The sequence below is a fragment of the Octopus bimaculoides genome, chromosome 24 (assembly GCF_046866305.1).
Source record: "Octopus bimaculoides isolate indiv1 chromosome 24, ASM4686630v1, whole genome shotgun sequence".
Lineage (NCBI taxonomy): Eukaryota > Metazoa > Mollusca > Cephalopoda > Octopoda > Octopodidae > Octopus > Octopus bimaculoides.
This window is the reverse complement of record NC_142951.1, coordinates 7,331,501-7,350,471: the sequence shown is the minus strand read 5'-3', so window position 1 is coordinate 7,350,471 and position 18,971 is coordinate 7,331,501. Positions and strand designations below refer to the sequence as shown.

The 18,971-nt window shown below is 37.7% G+C and overlaps 1 protein-coding gene across 2 annotated transcripts in view; it reads left to right on the top strand.

The window, feature by feature from the left end:
* LOC106878886 (deubiquitinating protein VCPIP1) overlaps positions 1–18,971 on the top strand; it is a 51,556-nt gene that overhangs the window by 14,646 nt on the left and 17,939 nt on the right. For both annotated transcript variants that reach the window (XM_089341323.1, XM_089341322.1), the window contains exons 3-8: positions 7,039–7,167; positions 8,135–8,265; positions 11,843–11,954; positions 15,459–15,653; positions 18,290–18,395; positions 18,761–18,898. In XM_089341323.1, coding sequence (XP_089197449.1) covers positions 7,039–7,167; positions 8,135–8,265; positions 11,843–11,954; positions 15,459–15,653; positions 18,290–18,395; positions 18,761–18,898 — 811 coding nt within the window. The remainder of the gene's footprint in view (positions 1–7,038; positions 7,168–8,134; positions 8,266–11,842; positions 11,955–15,458; positions 15,654–18,289; positions 18,396–18,760; positions 18,899–18,971) is intronic.

Genomic DNA, 18,971 nt, shown 5'->3' with positions numbered 1-18,971 from the left:
TTATCTCTGTGGGCGTGGCTTTCTATTGATTCATTCACTGATCAGTTGATTGGTATTGATTTTTTTCTTGTACAAATACAAGGTTTCATATTTACAAAGGGACCAGTAGTGAATAAGAAATTGATTAATAATAATAATAGCAATAATAATAATAATAATAATAATAATAATAATAATAATAATAAAGATGATGAGAAAAAATAATTTTAGAATAAGATATATACACACACACACACACATGTATGTACATACACACATGCCTTCATATAATATATACACATATTCAGACGTGTATGTAATATATGTGTAGGTGTATGTATATATATATATGTATATATATGCACACACACACACACACATGGGTAAAATTATGTGATTTTACATATATACACACATATATATAGAGAGAGACACAGGCACATATATGTGCATGCACACACGCATGCACGCACATATATTCATGTGTTCTTACATGTGAACGAACTTTCTGTCAGAAAATGATTTTGGTGATTAAAATATTTTCCAAACAACATTTGCGAGCAGAATACACAAAAATCTGTCATCTTACTCTTTATCTCCCACCATTTCCACCACTACCCTTACCAAAAGAATTATTATCAGCAGAGAAATTATGTAGCTGCAGATAAAAACAACAACAATTCTAGAAGAGGAAATAAACCAGTTTGTTATTTAGCCCTCGATTCAGCCCTGATTCTGCAGGCCCTTTTATGAAGGGACATTTCAACTGGGACCACCACCATCATCATCATTATTTAACACCCATGGTCCATTCTAGCATGGGTTGGATGCATTAGACTTCAGTCTGATTTCACATGATTTCTATGGCTGGATGCCCTACCTAATGCCAACCACTCCAAGAGTGTAATGGGTGCTTCTTATGTGCTACTGGCACAGGTGCCAGTTGGGTGACACCAGTACCTACGGCAACCATGATTTCAGTTGGCTTGATGTGTAGTTAAAAAGTTGAGCCCATCTCATTCATATTATTGTCGCCCTCTTGATGCAAACCCAACAAAAGAAGTATATTCTTTGTTTATATATAACATGCAGTTATATCATTAAGTATTGTTACATACAGAATGAAAGTGAAGTGGAGCAAGCCACTATGTAGATAAATGATAGCAATGTAATCTTAGTACTACTTATGTTGAAGCAATAAGCATCATCATCATCATCATCATCATCGTTTAACGTCCGCTTTCCATGCTAGCATGGGTTGGACGATTTGACTGTGGACTGGTGCAACCGGATAGCTACACCAGGCTACAAATGTGCTCTACCAACTTTGTTTCCTCATAATGTCCAGGAAAATAGATATTTTGTAATGAAATTTTCTACAATTATGTTCCAGATTATGTAGAGTCCAATTACATCAGAATTTATTATTTCCAATTCTTTCTTGATTGTGCCTATCTTTTCTATCTTGGCCCAAATTGTTTAATTAAATTGTCTTCCCATCGTTATCAAGGCTTTCTGAGTGGCCTTTTCTGATTTCTTGGATATGTGAACATTAGAAGAGTGGAACTTGTGCTTTCAGTATTCTGCAATCATGTTGTTCATTCCACTCCATTCTTGAATTATCTCATTTCTGATGATGCACCATTCGACCGGGCTGGTATGCTGGAAGGCTGCACCAGGCTCCAGTCTGATCTGGTAGAGTTTCTACAGCTGGCTGCCCCTCCTAACACCAACTACTCCGAGAGTGTAATGGGTGCTTTTATGTGTCACCGGCACAAGTGCCATTTGTATGACACTGGGGTGCTTTTACGTGCCACCGGCATGGGTGACAATTTGTGTGAGACCGGTATCTGACACAACTGCAATTTTGCTCGACTTGATAGGTCTTCTTCTGAAGCATGACATAACACCAAAGGATTCAGTCACTACCTCTGTGAGGCCCAACACTCGAAAGGAACTCAGCCACTTTGCCTCTGTAAGACCCAACGTTCAAAAGGAACATAGCCGCTTTGCCTCTGTGAGGCCCAACGCTCGAAAAGAACTCAACCACTTTCGAGCATTGATGTAGTAAAACTACAAAAATATGTTTTCACAAGATGAGTTTTACAAAGAAAGAAAAAAGAGAGAAAGTGGAAAAGTTCACATATTATTTAGAGGTTTTCGTATGAAAAATACTTTATGAATAAATTTTAGTGCATGTTGCAGCTAAAAGATATTTTGCAGTAGAAGATAAATCCTATTTCACACACACACACACAAACAAATATATGCATGCACACTCTTATACATAGAAGAACAATAAGCACAGTTGATGTGATGAACAAAAGGCACAATGTTATATGCTGAAGAAAAAGCTAACATTTCTATCTTTACACCAAAGAGGATACCCCCACCACTCTCCTTCTTTTTATAACTGCTAGGCAGAGTGTCTTGTCAGTAAATTAAGGGAAAGCTATGAAGGTGGCACTAACGCTACAGTCCAATGACCGAAACAGATAAAGAAGAAGAATAAAAAAAAATTATAAGAAATGTGTTCTTGGACTGAATTATCCAATGTGTCCTTCCTTCCATTTTTTTCCTTTTTTTTTTTAAGACAAGGTTGTGATTTGAGAGAGAGAGAGAGAGAGATAAAGATTTAGCTGCTATTTCTAGCAGGTTGCGGTGTCATATAGAGCAGTCATGGGCAAACTATAGCCGACAGGACTTCCTGAATAGAATGCCTAACTAAAAATTACCTTAAATATATTTAGCAGTGTGGTTTGCCAATTGAAGAGCCCTCTCATGCAGCTCACTTCAGAAAAGTTGCCCCTGCACACTACAGGGGGCTGCCTTCTTGTTTTGTCTCGTGTTATGTGATACATATTTCTGTTGTTGTTAATCCTTGATTCAGCTATGCCCGACCAGGATTTTTATTTTGGGTCCATTTATGTCATGGCTGTGTGGTTAAGAAGTCTGCTTCCCAACCACATTGTTTTGGGTTCAATCTCACTGCATGGCACCTTGAGCAAATGCATCCTTTCAGGGATGATGAAGTAAGTACCAGTTATGCACTGGGGTTGATATAATCAACTAGCCCCTTCTCCCAAAATTTCAGGCTTTGTGCCTATAGTTGAAAGAATTATTATTATTATCATCAGTGAAGGCGCAATGGCTCAGTGGTTAGAGCGTCAAGCTTACGATCATGAGGTTGCGATTTCGAATCCCGGACTGGGCTATGTGTTATGTTCTTGAGCAAGACACTTTATTTCACGTCACTCCAGTTCACTCAGCTGTAGAAATGAGTTGCGATGTCATCCCTGGTGCCAAGCTGTATCAGCCTTTGCCTTTCCTTTGGATAACATCAGTGGCATGGAGAGGGGGAGGCTGGTATGCATGGGTAACTGCTGGTCTTCCATAAACAACCTTGCCCGGACTTGTGCTTCGGAGGGTAACTTTCTAGGTTCAATCCCATGGTCAGTCATGACCGAAGGGGCTCTCAGCATTATCATCGTCTGCCAAGGTTGACTTTGCCTTTAAACCTTTCAGAGTTGATAAAATAAATACCAGTTGAACACTGGGGTTGATGTAATCAACTTGCCCCCTTCCCATACAATTTCAGGCCTTGTGCCTAGAGTAGAAGCAATTATTATTATTGTTATTATTCCAGACATTGCATATCTGGAAATCCATTATCTGTTTATTCTTTCTTTTTTTTTTCTTTTTTATATTTTGATTTGATGCTGCAAAGTTGAGATGGAATGACAGATTTATTTATGAAAGAATATCAGACTAGAAACTAAAACCGATCTCGTGCAGCAAGAAAATGGTTCTATAGAAATACCATAATAAGCTTATAGAAATCTAGAAGCATTACAAATCTAGGATTGTATTCCAGCTACCAAGAGTTTATATTTTCAGCTTTATCAATAGTTCTGTCTAGAGATTCTGAGGGTGGTGGTCAAGGTAGGAGTGGAGGTCTCTTTGTTACTTAGACATCAATAATAATAGTGGAAGCCAGCAACGGACAATCATTCCAAGTATTTTATATTTTATTTATTTTTTGTTTGTTTGCAGTCGTTGGACTGTGGCCATGCTGGGGCATCACCTTAAATGGTTTAGTTCAAACGAATCAACCCCAGTAAATATTTTTAAGTCTGGTACTCATTTTATCAGTCTCTTTTTGTCGAACCACTAAGTTACAGGGGACGTAGATGAACCAACATTTGTTGTCAGGTGGTAGAAGGGTCAGAACGCTCATTGTACTGAATAAAGATGACTGCTAAAATCTGTCTTCCGTTTATTATCTTTATTCAGTACAATGAGCCTTTTGACCCTTCCTGCAACTGTCCGTTATAGATAGAATTTTCTGCATCTAACAATGTTGCACCAATCTTGGCAGTTTGTGTTACATCAGGTAGATGCATAAAAAAGGGAATGTCTCGCTAGATATACTGAGATGTCCTAGACATGTTGTTCGTGCCTGCTGTAGTTTGGTTATGACCGGATACAGTTGCCCGTGGGTATATAACATAAAATTAAACTCACACAATCATTATATATAGAGAGTACAGCCTATGAAAGAAATATTACATTTTGGTTAATGGGGGGAGGTGTGCACTCCCAGTCAAGAACACACACAGGCGTACAAGCATGCACATACACAGCCACACACACAAGCTGTTAATTAGTGACACAGAATCACAGAAGAAAGAGAGTAAAACAATCAAAGATTATATTAAGGTGTAGGAGTCTACATTCATGGGACATAAACACTGTTTACGAACCACATGGTTCCGGGTTCAGTCCCACTGCGTGGCACCTTGGTCGAGTGTCTTCTACTATAGCCTTGGGCCAACCAAAGCCTTGTGAATGGATTTGGTAGAAAGAAACTGAAAGAAGCCTGTCATTTATATGTATGTGTGTGTATGTTTGTGTGTCTGCGTTTGTCCTCCCAACATCGCTTGGCAACCGATGCTGATGTGTTTACGTCCCTGTAACTTAGCAGTTCGGCAAAAGAGACCGATAGAATAAGTACTAGGCTTACAAAGAATAAGTCCTGGGGTCGATTAGCTCAACTAAAGGCGGTGCTCCAGCATGGCCAAAGTCAAATGACTGAAACAAGTAAAAAAGTAAAAGAGGGTAATAATGTAGAAGAATAAGGATTTAGAACCACATCCTTCCAGGTTCATTCTCACTGCATGGCACTTTGGGTAAGCGTCTTCTGCTATAGCCGTGGGTTGACCAAAGCCTTGTGAGTGGATTTGGTAGACAGAAACTAAAAGAAGCCTGTTGTATATATGTGTGTGTATGTGTCTGTGTTTGTCCCCCACCAACACTTGTCAACCAGTGTTGGTGTATCTACACCCTCATAATTTAGCAGTTTGGCAAAAGAGATCAGTAGAATAAGTACCAGACTAAAAAAGAGAAAAAGAAAGTATTGGATTTGGCTAACATTTCTTCAAGGTGGTGCCGTAGTATGGCCACAGTCTAATGATTGAAACAAGTAAAAGATTAAAGAAAAGATGAATTGAGTCTCTATTAAGGACTACTGAACTGAAAAGAAAGGAAACGGTCTGCTTAATGTTAATGCTAAATTGATCTTATGTCAAGACAAAAGGAAAATCTCTTGTTTCATTCCAATTCTATACTCAATCATATCATATATGGCAGCGAGGGACTTGGGTTCTTTCAGATTGAACTTTTTCTTCGTTTAGCTGTGTACAATAGATTTCTTTAGATGAAAGAAAAGAAGAAAACAAAAACCCCAGCATCCGTATTTAACAACACTGATCGGATAATTATAATTAAAAACCATATCTATCTATATATATGTATATATATATATTTCAAGGTTTTTAACTTTTAAATTCGTATATTTAAAAGAAATAGAAACTTCAAACTCGATATATCCAAGATCGATCCTCTGGAAAATTATATATATATATATATATATATATATATATATATATATATATATATATATATATGTAATATCTTGGATTAATGAGTATACATTAATTAGTGTGCTGATGTTTTGAGTAAAGCACTCGCACAGTTTAGGCTACCTGGTGTCATCTGCAGTCAGGATATATTTCCTTTGGATCTGCTTCAAGAATTCTGCAGTGTTAGTTCCCTAAATGAAGCAGGCAAATAACAACATGATGTACTCAAACTCAAGATCTTTCTTTTAGTCAAACATATCGACCCTTGGACTTATTCTTTGTAAGCCTAGTACTTGTTCTGTTGATCTCTTATTGCCGAACCGCTAAGTGAAGGGGATGTAAACATATCGGTTGTCAAGCAATGGTGTGGGGGACAAACACAGACACACACACATATATATACGATAGGCTTCTTTCAGTTTCTGTCTACCAAATCCACTCACAAGGCTTTGGTCAGCCCGAGGTTGTAGTAGAAGGCACTTGCCCAAAGTACCATGGAGCTGTATCAGCCTTTCACTTATCCCTTGGATAACATTAGTGACACGGAGCGGGGAGGCTGGTATGAATGGGTGACTGCCGGTCTTCCATAAACAACCTTGCCCTGACCTGTGCCTTGGAGAGGAATTTTCTAGGTGCAATCCCATGGTCATTCATGATCTAAAGGGGTCTTTTAAATTGGTTATATTTCTACAATATACAAAATATTTTAACAATTTTTTTTTATTATACAATTCCTAAATAATACTTAATTACAAAATTATAATAGGACTTCTTAAACATCAAATGACTATGAGGTTCCCACAAGAGTAAAATAGGAGTCAAAGGGGTCCATAGATAGTAAATGGTTGAGAACCAGTGCACTAGGAGGATAGTGGGCTTAACGTATGAAAGGGTCAGAGCAGAACAGGTTTGTTTCTATAGGGCAGTTACATTGCTACTCGCATTTTGGAGGATTATCACAAGTGGAGTTGGTAGTGAATAATGATAAAAGAGTGGAGTAAAAAGAATAAAGACTAACTGGAAGAAGAGAAAAATAAAACAAGAAAATAACAAATTTTTGGAACCAAAACATAAAAAATTGATAAAAAGAGACTTGAATAATGGTTGTCATAACATTTTTGCTTTACTTTCTTTCCAGGGGTTTTTCTTCCAGCTTTCTGTGATCCTAGTGAATGCCGGGGAAAAGACAGTAAGCTGAACAAACCTTTATGTATAGCTTGGAACAGCCAAGGACGAAACCATTACATTCCTCTTGTGGGGATCCAAGGTAACTGTTACAAACCTTCTAAATCTTCTATGAGCCCCATTGTCCCTTTGAGATTTTTTTTTGTGTGTATGTGTGATAATCCTCATTGTTCTTGTTTAGCGTCTACTTTGCCATGTTCACGTGGGTCTGATGGGATTTTATTGAGGTTGATTTTTTATGACTTGATGCCTTTCCTGATGCTAACCCTCCTCACCTGTTTCCAGGTGAGAGGTTTGGCTAATGTTATCTAGTTACCTCGAAGAAAAAAACTTGATTATCACAGCTGGAATGTCTGTGGTCATAAACCTACTCAATTAAGATCAGTCATAAGTTTGTTCAATCAAGGTTGGGCTGGGATTTATGCTACAACAACCATCCTCTCAAGAACTGACACCACCACCCCTCTCCACACTCTGCTCTGTCTTAGTCCCTCTTCTTTCTCCCCTGTTCAAGGTTCAGAAATTTATTTATAAATGATTATTTTTTTAAACTTAGAATTGAAAGATTTCATGCAGTTTATTTGCATATACAGCTAATCAGTTCGTTCAGTTCCACATGGAATGAATGGTTCGGTATTTTTGAAATGTTGTGTAATTACCTTGTGTGCTATTAAGTGAAATTAGTTGTATCTAGTATGCAAATTAAATGTATCAACTAGTATGTAATTAAGTGAAATTGGCTCCATCTATTATGCAATTAAGTGAAATTGGTTATATCATTTAGTATGCAATTAACTGAAATTGGCTGTATCCAGTATGCAATTAAGTGAAATTGGCTGTATCATCTAGTATGCAATTAAGTGAAATTGGTTGTATCATCTAGTATGCAACTAAGTGAAATACACTGCATATAGTATGCAATTAAGTGAAATTGGCTGCTGTAGTTTCTTGTAGTGATTCTTGTGGCAACAACATTAAAAAAATCAATAAAATAATTGAAAACTAATGTTTTAATCTCTTCTGAAGTGATTGATCTGGTTTTTGTTTAGGAAAACCTCTTGCTCGCCTACCAAAGACTCTTTTGCAGAAGGCATGGGGCATGCCCAATCATCTGATCTCTGATTACATAGAGTTTGATGAAAATGCCTGTTGTATTGTCGGGGGTGATAAACCTCTTTCGGTAAGTCCATACTTAATCTTTTTTGCTCTACTCTCTTTTATATCCCTCACTGCTCTGCTCAACTCTTTTTCTCAATGAAGTTCATTGTTCAGTTGCTAATCCTTTATCTACAAACATCCTTAAACTGGAATTTTTTTTTAACTCCTCTTAACCCACCTGAAACTGCTCCTGGTTCTATGATATAAACTGCCTGTTTTAAAATGACCTAAACCAAAACTTTCCATTAGAGCAGTGGCTCTCAACCATTTTTTGCCTATGGATCTATGGGTCCCGTTTTTACTTGGGAAGAAGAAAAATGTAAAAAAAAATATTTTGTCCACAAAATAAAAACAAGTTGATGAGAGCGGACCCCTTTGATTCCTGTTTTACTCATATAGACCCTCCTAGCCATTTGATGTTTCACCCTTTCGATACTAACCCAGCTGAAACCATCTCTGGCTCTGTAGTACAAATGTCTTGTTTGTATAAGTAAAATCTTCCACCAAACCTTAGTCACAACTTATGTTCCTAACACTAGCTGAATGATAACTAAGTTATTTTACTAAATTCTTTGTTATATTTAAAATTAATTGAAAGAAACACAGAGCATCTCAACAGAAATATGGTAACAAAAGGATTAAAATATATAATAGAGAAACAATTCTTAACCCTTTCGAGACCAACCTGGTTGAAACCACCTCTGGATCTCTAGTACAAATATTTTGTTTTCATAAGTTTTGTATTAAATTTTCCACCAAACCTTAGTCACAATTTATGTTCCTAACGTTAGCTTAATGATAACTAAGTTATTTTACTAAATTCTTTGTTATATTTAAAGATCAATTGAAAGAAACTCAGAGCATCTCAAAATAAATACAGTAACGAAAGGGTTAAAAAATCACATTGTATTTTCACAGTATATTAGGGATTGCATAAAAAAATGTTTAAATATTTTGTGTACTGTAGAAGTTTAACCAATTTGTTGCATATAAATTTTAACAACAAAATCTTGCATGGACCCCAGAAGGGTTACATGGACCTCCCAGGGGCCATGTGGACCCTGGTTGAGAACCATTGGTCAAGGACAGTGTTTCTCAACCATTTTTTTTACCTATTGACCCCTTTGTTCCCTGTTTTACTTAGATGGACCCTCATAGCCAATTCAATGCTTAAAAAATTCTTTTTTTAATATACTTTTATGATAAAATATTATTAAGAATTGCGTAAAAAAAGTTTAAAATATTTTGTATCTTGTAGAAGAATAATCAATTTATTTCACATAATTTTTTACAAAATCTTATATGGGCCTCCAAGGGCCTTATGGATCCCAGTCGAGGATCACTGCATTAGAATTTTATGCTAATTTATGTTCTAAGCACTAGCTTTATAAGGACAAAGTTATTTTAATAAATTCTTTATTTTCAAAACTAATTGAAAGAAAGACTGTCTATATGAAAAGAAATACAGCAAAAAAAGAGTTAAGTTAAAGCGAGTACCGCAGATGGAAAATTTCTCAGAGAACTCAGAAAGATTTTTTTGAAACCATTGAAAATTTTGTTATTTTGAGTAAGAAATGAAAGGATAAAAAATAAAAGTGATTTGTGTCTGTTTTATATTGTCGACAAACTGATATGAAAGTTTAAAGACAGATTTGTTTACTTGGAAAAAAAAAAGACATTTCCAAAGCAAAACAGTTACATTGTATGAAACTGAATTTGGACTAAATTTATATAAAACTACCTTCACAGTACATCTATAAGTTGTTTTACATATAAAACTACCCGAACAGTACATTTATCCCATGATCACGTGACCGACCAGATTATCAGATGCTGCTGCACAATGCTTGTCATACATTGCTGTCATACATTGCTTGTCATACATTGCTGTCATACATTGCTGTCATACATTGCTCCTGTTTAACACCTTCACCTGGCCCTGCCTTTGGTTACTGTTTATTGAGCCCACTCCATTCAGGTTAGGTTTTCATTTTGGCCTGAGGATAAGTTTCTTTCACCCATTAATCTCAAGGCCATGAGACACTTCCCTCTTCCTTCTTCTGATTTAGCCATTAACAAACAAACACCTCTCTTTGGGCTCTACTCTCCTCCCCTCTTTCTCATTCACTCATTGACATAACACTTGACAATGATAAAACATACAGTAAACAAATAGTTTATAATTTTTTTTCCAAATTTGCATTTTCACCTTTAACCTCTGCAGATAGCTTACTCATCATCGTCGTTTAACGTCCGCTTTCCATGCTAGCATGGGTTGGACGATTTGACTGAGGACTGGTGAAACCAGATGGCTACACCAGGCTCCAATCTGATTTGGCAGAGTTTCTACAGCTGGATGCCCTTCCTAGCGCCAACCACTCAGAGAGTGTAGTAGGTGCTTTTACGTGCCACCGGCACGAAGGCCAGTCAGGTGGTACTGGCAACGGCCACGCTCAAAATGGTGTATTTTACGTGCCACCTGCACAGGAGCCAGTTCGGCGGCACTGGCAACGATCTCGCTCGAAAGTCTTTACACAAGTGCCAGGAAGGCGATGCTGGGCATCTTATATATAGATGCTGGCATGTTTGTGTAGTTAAGAAGTTTGCTTCCCAGCCTCATGTTTCCTGGTTCAGTCCCACTATGTAACATGTTGGGCAAATGTCTTTTGCTATTGCCCCAGGCGGGTCAAATCTTTGTGAGTGGATTTGGTAGATGGAAACAGAAAGAAGCCTGTCATGTGTATATGTCACAGCTACTCACCTGATGACATGCAGGAACACACAGCCACTGCTGCATCATATTTATGTAATAGTATGATTTGGAAAACTCAGCAACTAACAGCTGTTGCTAATGTACAGAAACAATTGTTGTGATTTGTGATTAAAACCTATTCATATGTATGTATCTATTTATTTATATGCATGTATGTATGTGTATATTTGTGTATGTATGTACGTGTATATTTGTGTATGTATGTACGTGTATATTTGTGTATGTATGTATGTGTATATTTGTGTATGTATGTATGTGTATACACTGGTATATATATGTATATATATATATATATATATATATATATATATATCATCATCATCATTTACCATCCCTTTTCTCAAGCTGGTATGGGTTGGATGGTTCCACATGAACAGCTTGAGGACTGCACCAAGTTCTGATGTTTACTTTGGCATGGTTTCCACAGCCAGATGCCCTTCCTGTTGCCAACCCTCACCTGTTTTCATGCTCGGTAATATTTCCTCATGGCTGAACATTTTCTTGCAGAATATATTGGAAATGAATGACACTGCTTGTATGACAGTGACACTCATTTACAACTATTACACGATGTCAAAACAAGGATATAGAAATCGCACTTGTATACACACACACACACATATTCTTCTGTGGTTGTAAAACTAAAATGCTTGTCAAGTTCTGGGATTGATTTATAATCCTATAGTGTATTCTTGATGTGAAGGGAATTATAATAAAAAAAAAACCTCTGGGAGTGCTTTGGGGTTGTGCAAGTCTAGTATGTTTCTATCTGTTTTTCTTATAGTATCATGATTCTTAATCAGTGGAATGTGACTTTGTTTTATAGGAAAAATATATTCAACAATTAGTGACGGCAATGAAGAAAGTGTATCAAGAGGTCCATAGTATTAACCCATGTTTGGTGGCAGATGTATTCCGGTTCATATTTAAAAAATCTGGTAAGTCTTCCTGTCCTCCTTACAAAATTCCAATCCTGACAGGATTGTCTCAAAGCAAATCTAATTCTTTCTATGTCAGCCAATTTCCATTCTTGTACATTTACTAATTCTCCTATTGCCACCACTTCTGCAAGCATGTGGCTGTCTATACTTTGCTGAAGAGGTCGAAACAAGACTGATACATGTCCTGAGTTTTCTCTCCTGTTTACTGAGAATAAACCAGCTAATACCATTTTTATTTTACTTTTATTGTTATGTGATTATTTCTGCTTTTTCTAATGCCGCAGAAGCAGGCATGGATGTGTGGTAAGAAGTTTGCTTCCCGACCACGTAGTTCCAGGTTCAGTCCCACTGTGTGGAACCTTGGGCAAGTGTCTTCAACTGTAGCCTTGGGCTGTCCAAAGCCTTGTGAGTGGATTTGGTAGATGGAAACTGAAAGAAGCCCATCGTGTGTGTGTGTGTGTTTGTACTTGTGTTTGTGTGTGTGCACGTGTTTGTGTCAGCATTTGTCTCCCACTACTGCTCGACAACCAGTGTTGGTTTGTTTACATACCCATAACTTAGCGGTTCAGCAATAAAGTGCCAGGTTTAAAAAAAATTAAGTACTGGGTCGATTCATTCGAGTAAAAATTCTTCGAGGTGGTGCTCCAGCATGGCTACAGTCCAATGACTGACACAAATAGGAGACGAAAGATAAAATTGTATTTGTTTGTCCCAACGAATAATTAACATAGTAAAATCAACAGAACATCAGATAAACTTGCCTTGAGAGCTACTTATTTTAATTCTCCATGCTCTGAGTTCAAATCCCACTAAGGCCATCTTTACCTGCCATCTCCTGAAGGTTGATCAATAATGTAAATCAAGTATTAGAGATGGTTTCTTCTCTTGCTCTTCCTCTCTCTCTCTCTCTCTAGATTTTCGTGTCTTCTTAAGTTCATCGTCATCAATTCACCATTTTTTTTTGTTTTTTTGTTTTTTCAATAAATAAAATAGTTTCTTTAACTATTAATGGTGAGATACTAGAGATATATTTTCTCGGTAAACTTTCCTCACAGTGAACTTCCTTCACGGTGAATCGATGGTGGTGAACTTACCTGTAATCCTACATTGGTTACCTGGACGAACCAAGAAAGGAGCATTTTCATAGCAACCCCTACCAATCCTTTTTTTACCATTTTGTATACAACTTTAGAAAGAATCTTATGTGCCAGTGGAGCACTAACAGCGCCGTCCGAGTGTGATCATTGCCAGGGCAGCTGACTGACTTCGGTACCAGTGGCACGTAAATAGCACTATTTGAGCGTGATCGTTACCAGTGTCACCTTAGTGGCACGTTAGAAAACATTCAAGCGAGGTTGTTGCCAGTGTCACTGGACTGACTCCTGTGCAGGTGGTATGTAAAAAACACCATTTTGAGCGTGGTCGTTGCCAGTACTGCATGACTGGCCTTCGTGCCGGGGGCACGTAAAAGCACCCACTCCATTCTCGGAGTGGTTGACGTTAGGAAGGGCATCCAGCTGTAGAAACTCTGCCAGATCAGATTGGAGCCTGGTGCAGCCATCCGGTTTGCCAGTCCTCAGTCAAATCGTCCAACCCATGCTAGCATGGAAAGCGGACGTTAAACGATGATGATGATCTTTAAGTCTCTTTACATTATATGTACCAGCGCTACCTTCCTATAAGATTGTATTTAGTTAACCTACTTACTGCTCTCTACTTCAAGTATGTTGACACTGCCTTCCTAAATGTCTGCCTTACCACATAATATGTTAATAGTTAACTTTTCTTAATGCTCTTTGCACTCGTATATTAACCTTATCTTGACATGTGTTTTAAGTTTATTTGTTAAAGTTTTCAATCTCTCGTTTGGGTCTGGCTTCTTAGAGGTGGAGCAGGGAGTACCGGAGATTAGGTGGAAAGGAAGTATGTTTTGAAACTCAAGAAAATAAAGGAAATGAATTGAGAAATAAGTGCCACCCAATAGACACAAACAATAAAACAGACTAAGGGACATTTGACTTTGATCTCTCCTTGTCAATCTTGCTGCCATTTGCCAACAATATATCTATTTTGTAAACAAGTGACAGTGTTTGTTAATCTATAAATAAAAGATAGATTTGTGGATTAACACCAAACAATGTATAACTGTAGTAGTCTCCAAGATGAAAGTAAGGCATTGTACGAAACCGTTAAATGAAGGTTAGTCAGTGTGTGAAACCATGAACCGAAGTGAAGTCAATACAGGCACAACAATGACTTAATTGTTTCAGTCATTTGACTGTGGCCATGCTGGGGCACTTCCCTGAAGGTTTTAGCCAAACGAATCAACCCCAAGACTTTTTTAAGCTTAGTACTTAGTCTATTGGTCTCTTTTACCAAACTGCTAATACCAGTTGTCAAGCAGTTGGCGGGCCGGGGGTGGGGGGACGACAAACATAGACTCAAAGACAAACACACACACATATACGATGGGCTTCTTTCAGTTTCCGTCCACCAGATCCACTCATAAGGCTTTGGTCAGCCCGAGGCTATAGTAAACTGCCCAAAGTGCTACGCAGTGGAACTGAACCTGGGACCATGTGGTTGGGAAGCAAGCTTCTTACCACACAGCCACACCTGTGCCTATTTAAGTAAATTTAATATTTGTTTAATTTAGAGTGTGTTGACTAAGGTAACCACTCCTGGTTCAGAAAAATCAGTAAATCCACGAATGTTTTGGGATCAAAAGTTCTGGAAAATCAATGTTGTTCATTGGAATCAAAGGATTCCAGTATCAATACATCAGATTCTCTTTAATTAGCCATTTCATTATATGTGAATGAATTTCTAGTTCGCTTAATCACACACATCACTCTCCTTCAGATTTTAAGCATCATCTCTCTACATATCTGTCTGTCTGTTTGTCTATCCACTCACTCACACACTCAAAAAAAAAATTACTTTATATCAGAACTAAATATGTTTACACGGACATGAATATTAACTCTATACCATTCTGTATAGTTACTCCTATCAAATCTAAAGACTTTGTTGTTAGCTCCTCCATGGATGGTATATATATATATATATATATATATATATACTCTTTTACTTGTTTCAGTCATTTGACTGTAGCCATGCTGAAGCACCTTTAGTCGAGCAAGTCGACCCCAGAGCTTATTCTTTGTAAGCCTAGTACTTCTTCTATCGGTCTCTTTTGCCGAACTGCTAAGTTACAGAGACGTAAACACACCACCATTGGTTGTCAAGCGATATTGGGGGGACAAACACAGACACACAAACATACACTCACACATATATATATATGCATATATACGACAGGCTTCTTTCAGTTTCCGTCTATCAAATCCACTCACAAGGGTTTGGTCGGCCCGAGGCTATAGTAGAAGACACTTGCCCAAGGTGCCACGCAGTGGGACTGAACCCAGAACCATGTGGTTCATAAGCAAGCTACTTACCACACAGCCACATATTTATTTATTTTCTGTTGATCTATTATAGGTGTTGTGGGTGTCAAGCCAGACACGGTGATCCAGACAGCTAAAATATTAATCCGAGATCGTCATCTCTATTGGTGTATCAACTGTGAAGCTTTATGTGAATTCCATACAGTGAAAAAGTCATTAGGTGATTTGAGCCATTCCTCTGAATCAGCCAGAGGCAACCAGCAATTCCAGTTCCATGATGAAAGAAAAGGTATGTATTGTGATAGAAATGTTTTTTAAGACTATACATAGTATTGCAAGTCTTGTAGCCTACTAAGCTGAACAGTTTCACAATTAAATAGGGTAGACAGTGATAAAATAATAAAAATGGTATTGTTATATTTCGGGATGGTCATTTTTTTTTTTCTGATCCTCTTGTATTTCTTTCTACCTGAAACCAGGAACTTTTTCAGTATCCCCTCCTATATGTAAATATGTATATACACACCCAAAGCCAGGAACATTTCAGCACCCATTTGTAAACCAACCATATCAGGCTGAAATATACTACCTGTTGTATGTTCAAACAGGCCAGATCCAGCCTTTCACAGCTACCCTGCAATGTCATTCTAAAAACAATTAACAGGCGTAGGAGTGGCTGTGTGGTAAGTAGCTTGCTTACGAAACACATGGTTCCGGATTCAGTCCCACTGCGTGACACCTTGGGCAAGTGTCTTCTATAGCCTCGGGTCGACCAAAGCCTTGTGAGTGGATTTGGAAGACGGAAACTGAAAGAAGCCCGTCGTATATATGTATATGTATATATGTGTGTGTGTTTGTGTCTGTGTTTGTCCCCCAACATCGCTTCATAACCGATGCTGGTGTGTTCCCATAACTTAGCAGTTCAGCAAAAGAGACCGATAGAATAAGTACTAGGCTTACAAAGAACAAGTCCTGGAGTCGATTTGCTCAACTAAAGGCGGTGCTCCAGCATGGCCACAGTCAAATGACTGAAACAAGTAAAAGAGTAATCACATCATAGAAATCCCATGGCTATCAAAACAAGGTGAATAAAAAGCCATTACATTTGACAGAGTAATATGAATGCTTTGGAGATAAGCCAGCCATATCTGATCTTTCATACCTACCCTGCAATGTTACTCTAAAAATAAACAATCACTTCATTGAAATCTCAAAGCTGCAAGGAAATGCATTCAAAGCAATGTGAATAAAGAAGTATTACATTTGACAGAGTAATATGAATGCTCTCTGCATTAAATATGTTTACAGTAACCTAGCTATTTGTCTGTCTCATTACAGATTTATTTCTAGGTTCTGATGTTCTATTATTACCTAACTTGCCTGTCTAATTGTCTGTGTGACTCATCACGTTTATTTCTGGTTCGCTTTTTTTTGCTTCCTCAATTATATGCATTAAAAGTAACTCACCTGTAGCTTTTATCTTAAGTTGTGTCAACCTGACTGCAATTGTAGCTGAGAGTTGTGAAGTAGGGTGGAGTCACACAAATCTCATATCATCTGTCTAGGAATAACTAAGTCAGTGTGTGTGTGTGTTGGTGTATGCTGGTGATTGTTTCCACCATATCTTCATAATGATGCTGTTTTAGTAGAAACAGTAACACTTGTTTATGTCTTATGTAAGTGTCGACCCCCAGTTGAGAACCACTGTATTGTGCCAACCAAAACCTTATGAGCTGATTTGGTCGACAAGCTGAAAAGAAGGAAAGAAACTCGCCATATGCACACACACACACACACACACACACACACACACACACAGACACATGTATATAGGTGCTGGCATTGCTGTGTGGCAAGAAGCTTGCTTCCCAACCACATGGTTCTGGGTTCAGGCCCACTGTGTGGCACCTTGGGCAAGTGTCTTCTACTATAGTCTCGGGCCAACCAAAGCCTTGTGCCTGGATTTGGTAGATGTTTTAAGTTCAAACCAGCCAGACTTGACCTCTCACAATGTTGTTCTACCTTACAGTGTCATTCTAAAAATAAAAAACAATCACATCATTGAAATCCTGAATATGCATTACATTTGACTGCGTCATCAATGATGATGATGCTGATGATGAGAATTATAGGAACAAGTGACAGCCAGATATATGAGAGTAGTTTGACAGAATCTTTTGGCTCTGTTCTGTAATGATTTTATTGGTTTCAAAATTCCAGTGAAGAAAGTTGTTGATGAAATTCACTTGGCTTTGGAGAAAACATTGGTAAATTCTTGGTTTTTTTACTTTCAAAAGACTAAAATAACAAAGGCGTTATTGAAATTGTGCACCAAAGGTTCTATGGGGAGAAAGAAGGAAAGGAACGAGAAGAAACAGACAAAATGTCCCTTAGAAGCTAACAGTGAAGGAACTTTTTATTCTGTTAGTCATCAAACTGTGGCCATACTGCAGCACTGCCTTGAAAAATTTTTAGTTGAATGAATCAATCCCACTATTTATTTTTTTCTTTTAAGCCTGGTATTAATTCTATCAGTCTTTTTTGCCAAACTGCTAAGTTACGGGGCATAGACACACCAGCACCAATTGGCATTGGTTTGTTTATATCCCATAACTTAGTGATTCAGCAAAAAAGACTGATAGAATAAGTAACAGGCTTTAAAAGAGACATAACAAAAATAGAAGTATTGGGGTTGATTTCATCATTGTAATTTAACATGTTTTTCCATGCTGGCATGGGTTGGATGGTTTGACAGGAGCTGTCCAGCCAGAGAGCTGTCCAGCCAGAGAGCTGTCCAGCCAGAGAGCTGTCCAGCTCCCTCCTTCCAATTTAAGCCAGTCTAGTAAACTGAAACAAGTAAAAAAAACAAAAAAACATTAAAAAATGATGATGAAATTCTTTGCTATTTTCAATGTCTTATTCCAGATGTCCAACCTACAATAATCTGTTCCTGTCAACATAATGTTCTCCCACACTACAGCATAAAAGATACCATTTTTCCCAGACAGCCATTTTGTTCTCATTGTAAATCGTAAGTAAACCAGATCAAGATTGGTTTCTTTTGGTGTTGTTGTTGTTTGTTTGTTTCTTTTTTTATTTTTATTTACAAACCTTTAAATTGTCTTAGATCTAATGAAATCTAAATGAGCTATAGTATTCCTATATTTTACTGAGGTAGTTTTTGCCATTTGTCCTTTCAAACTTGGTAAAACAAGAATTAATTAAGCACTGGAGTAAAAAAAACAAATCGACTAGCCTTACCCATCCCTACCCCGCCAAAGATTTCAGCTTTTGCCTTTATTATTATTGGTGTTATTGATATAGTTTCTGTACAAAGTTTAGTTATGTTGACCAATGTCCATCTGTTTAATTGTTGTAATTTTGATGTTGTTTCAGACGACATGTCCGCCTGGTGGACAGCGACGGTACCATCCATTTTCTGAATGCTGACCGTACAATGTCAAAGTCCAGTCGGAGTAAATGTGGCTACAGACACTACTGGAATGGCAGAGAATATGACCACCTCCCTGAGATGTAAGTTAGAAAGGAATTATTATCATTAGCACACCGGGCGAAATGCTTAGCGGTATTTTGCCTGTTTCTACGT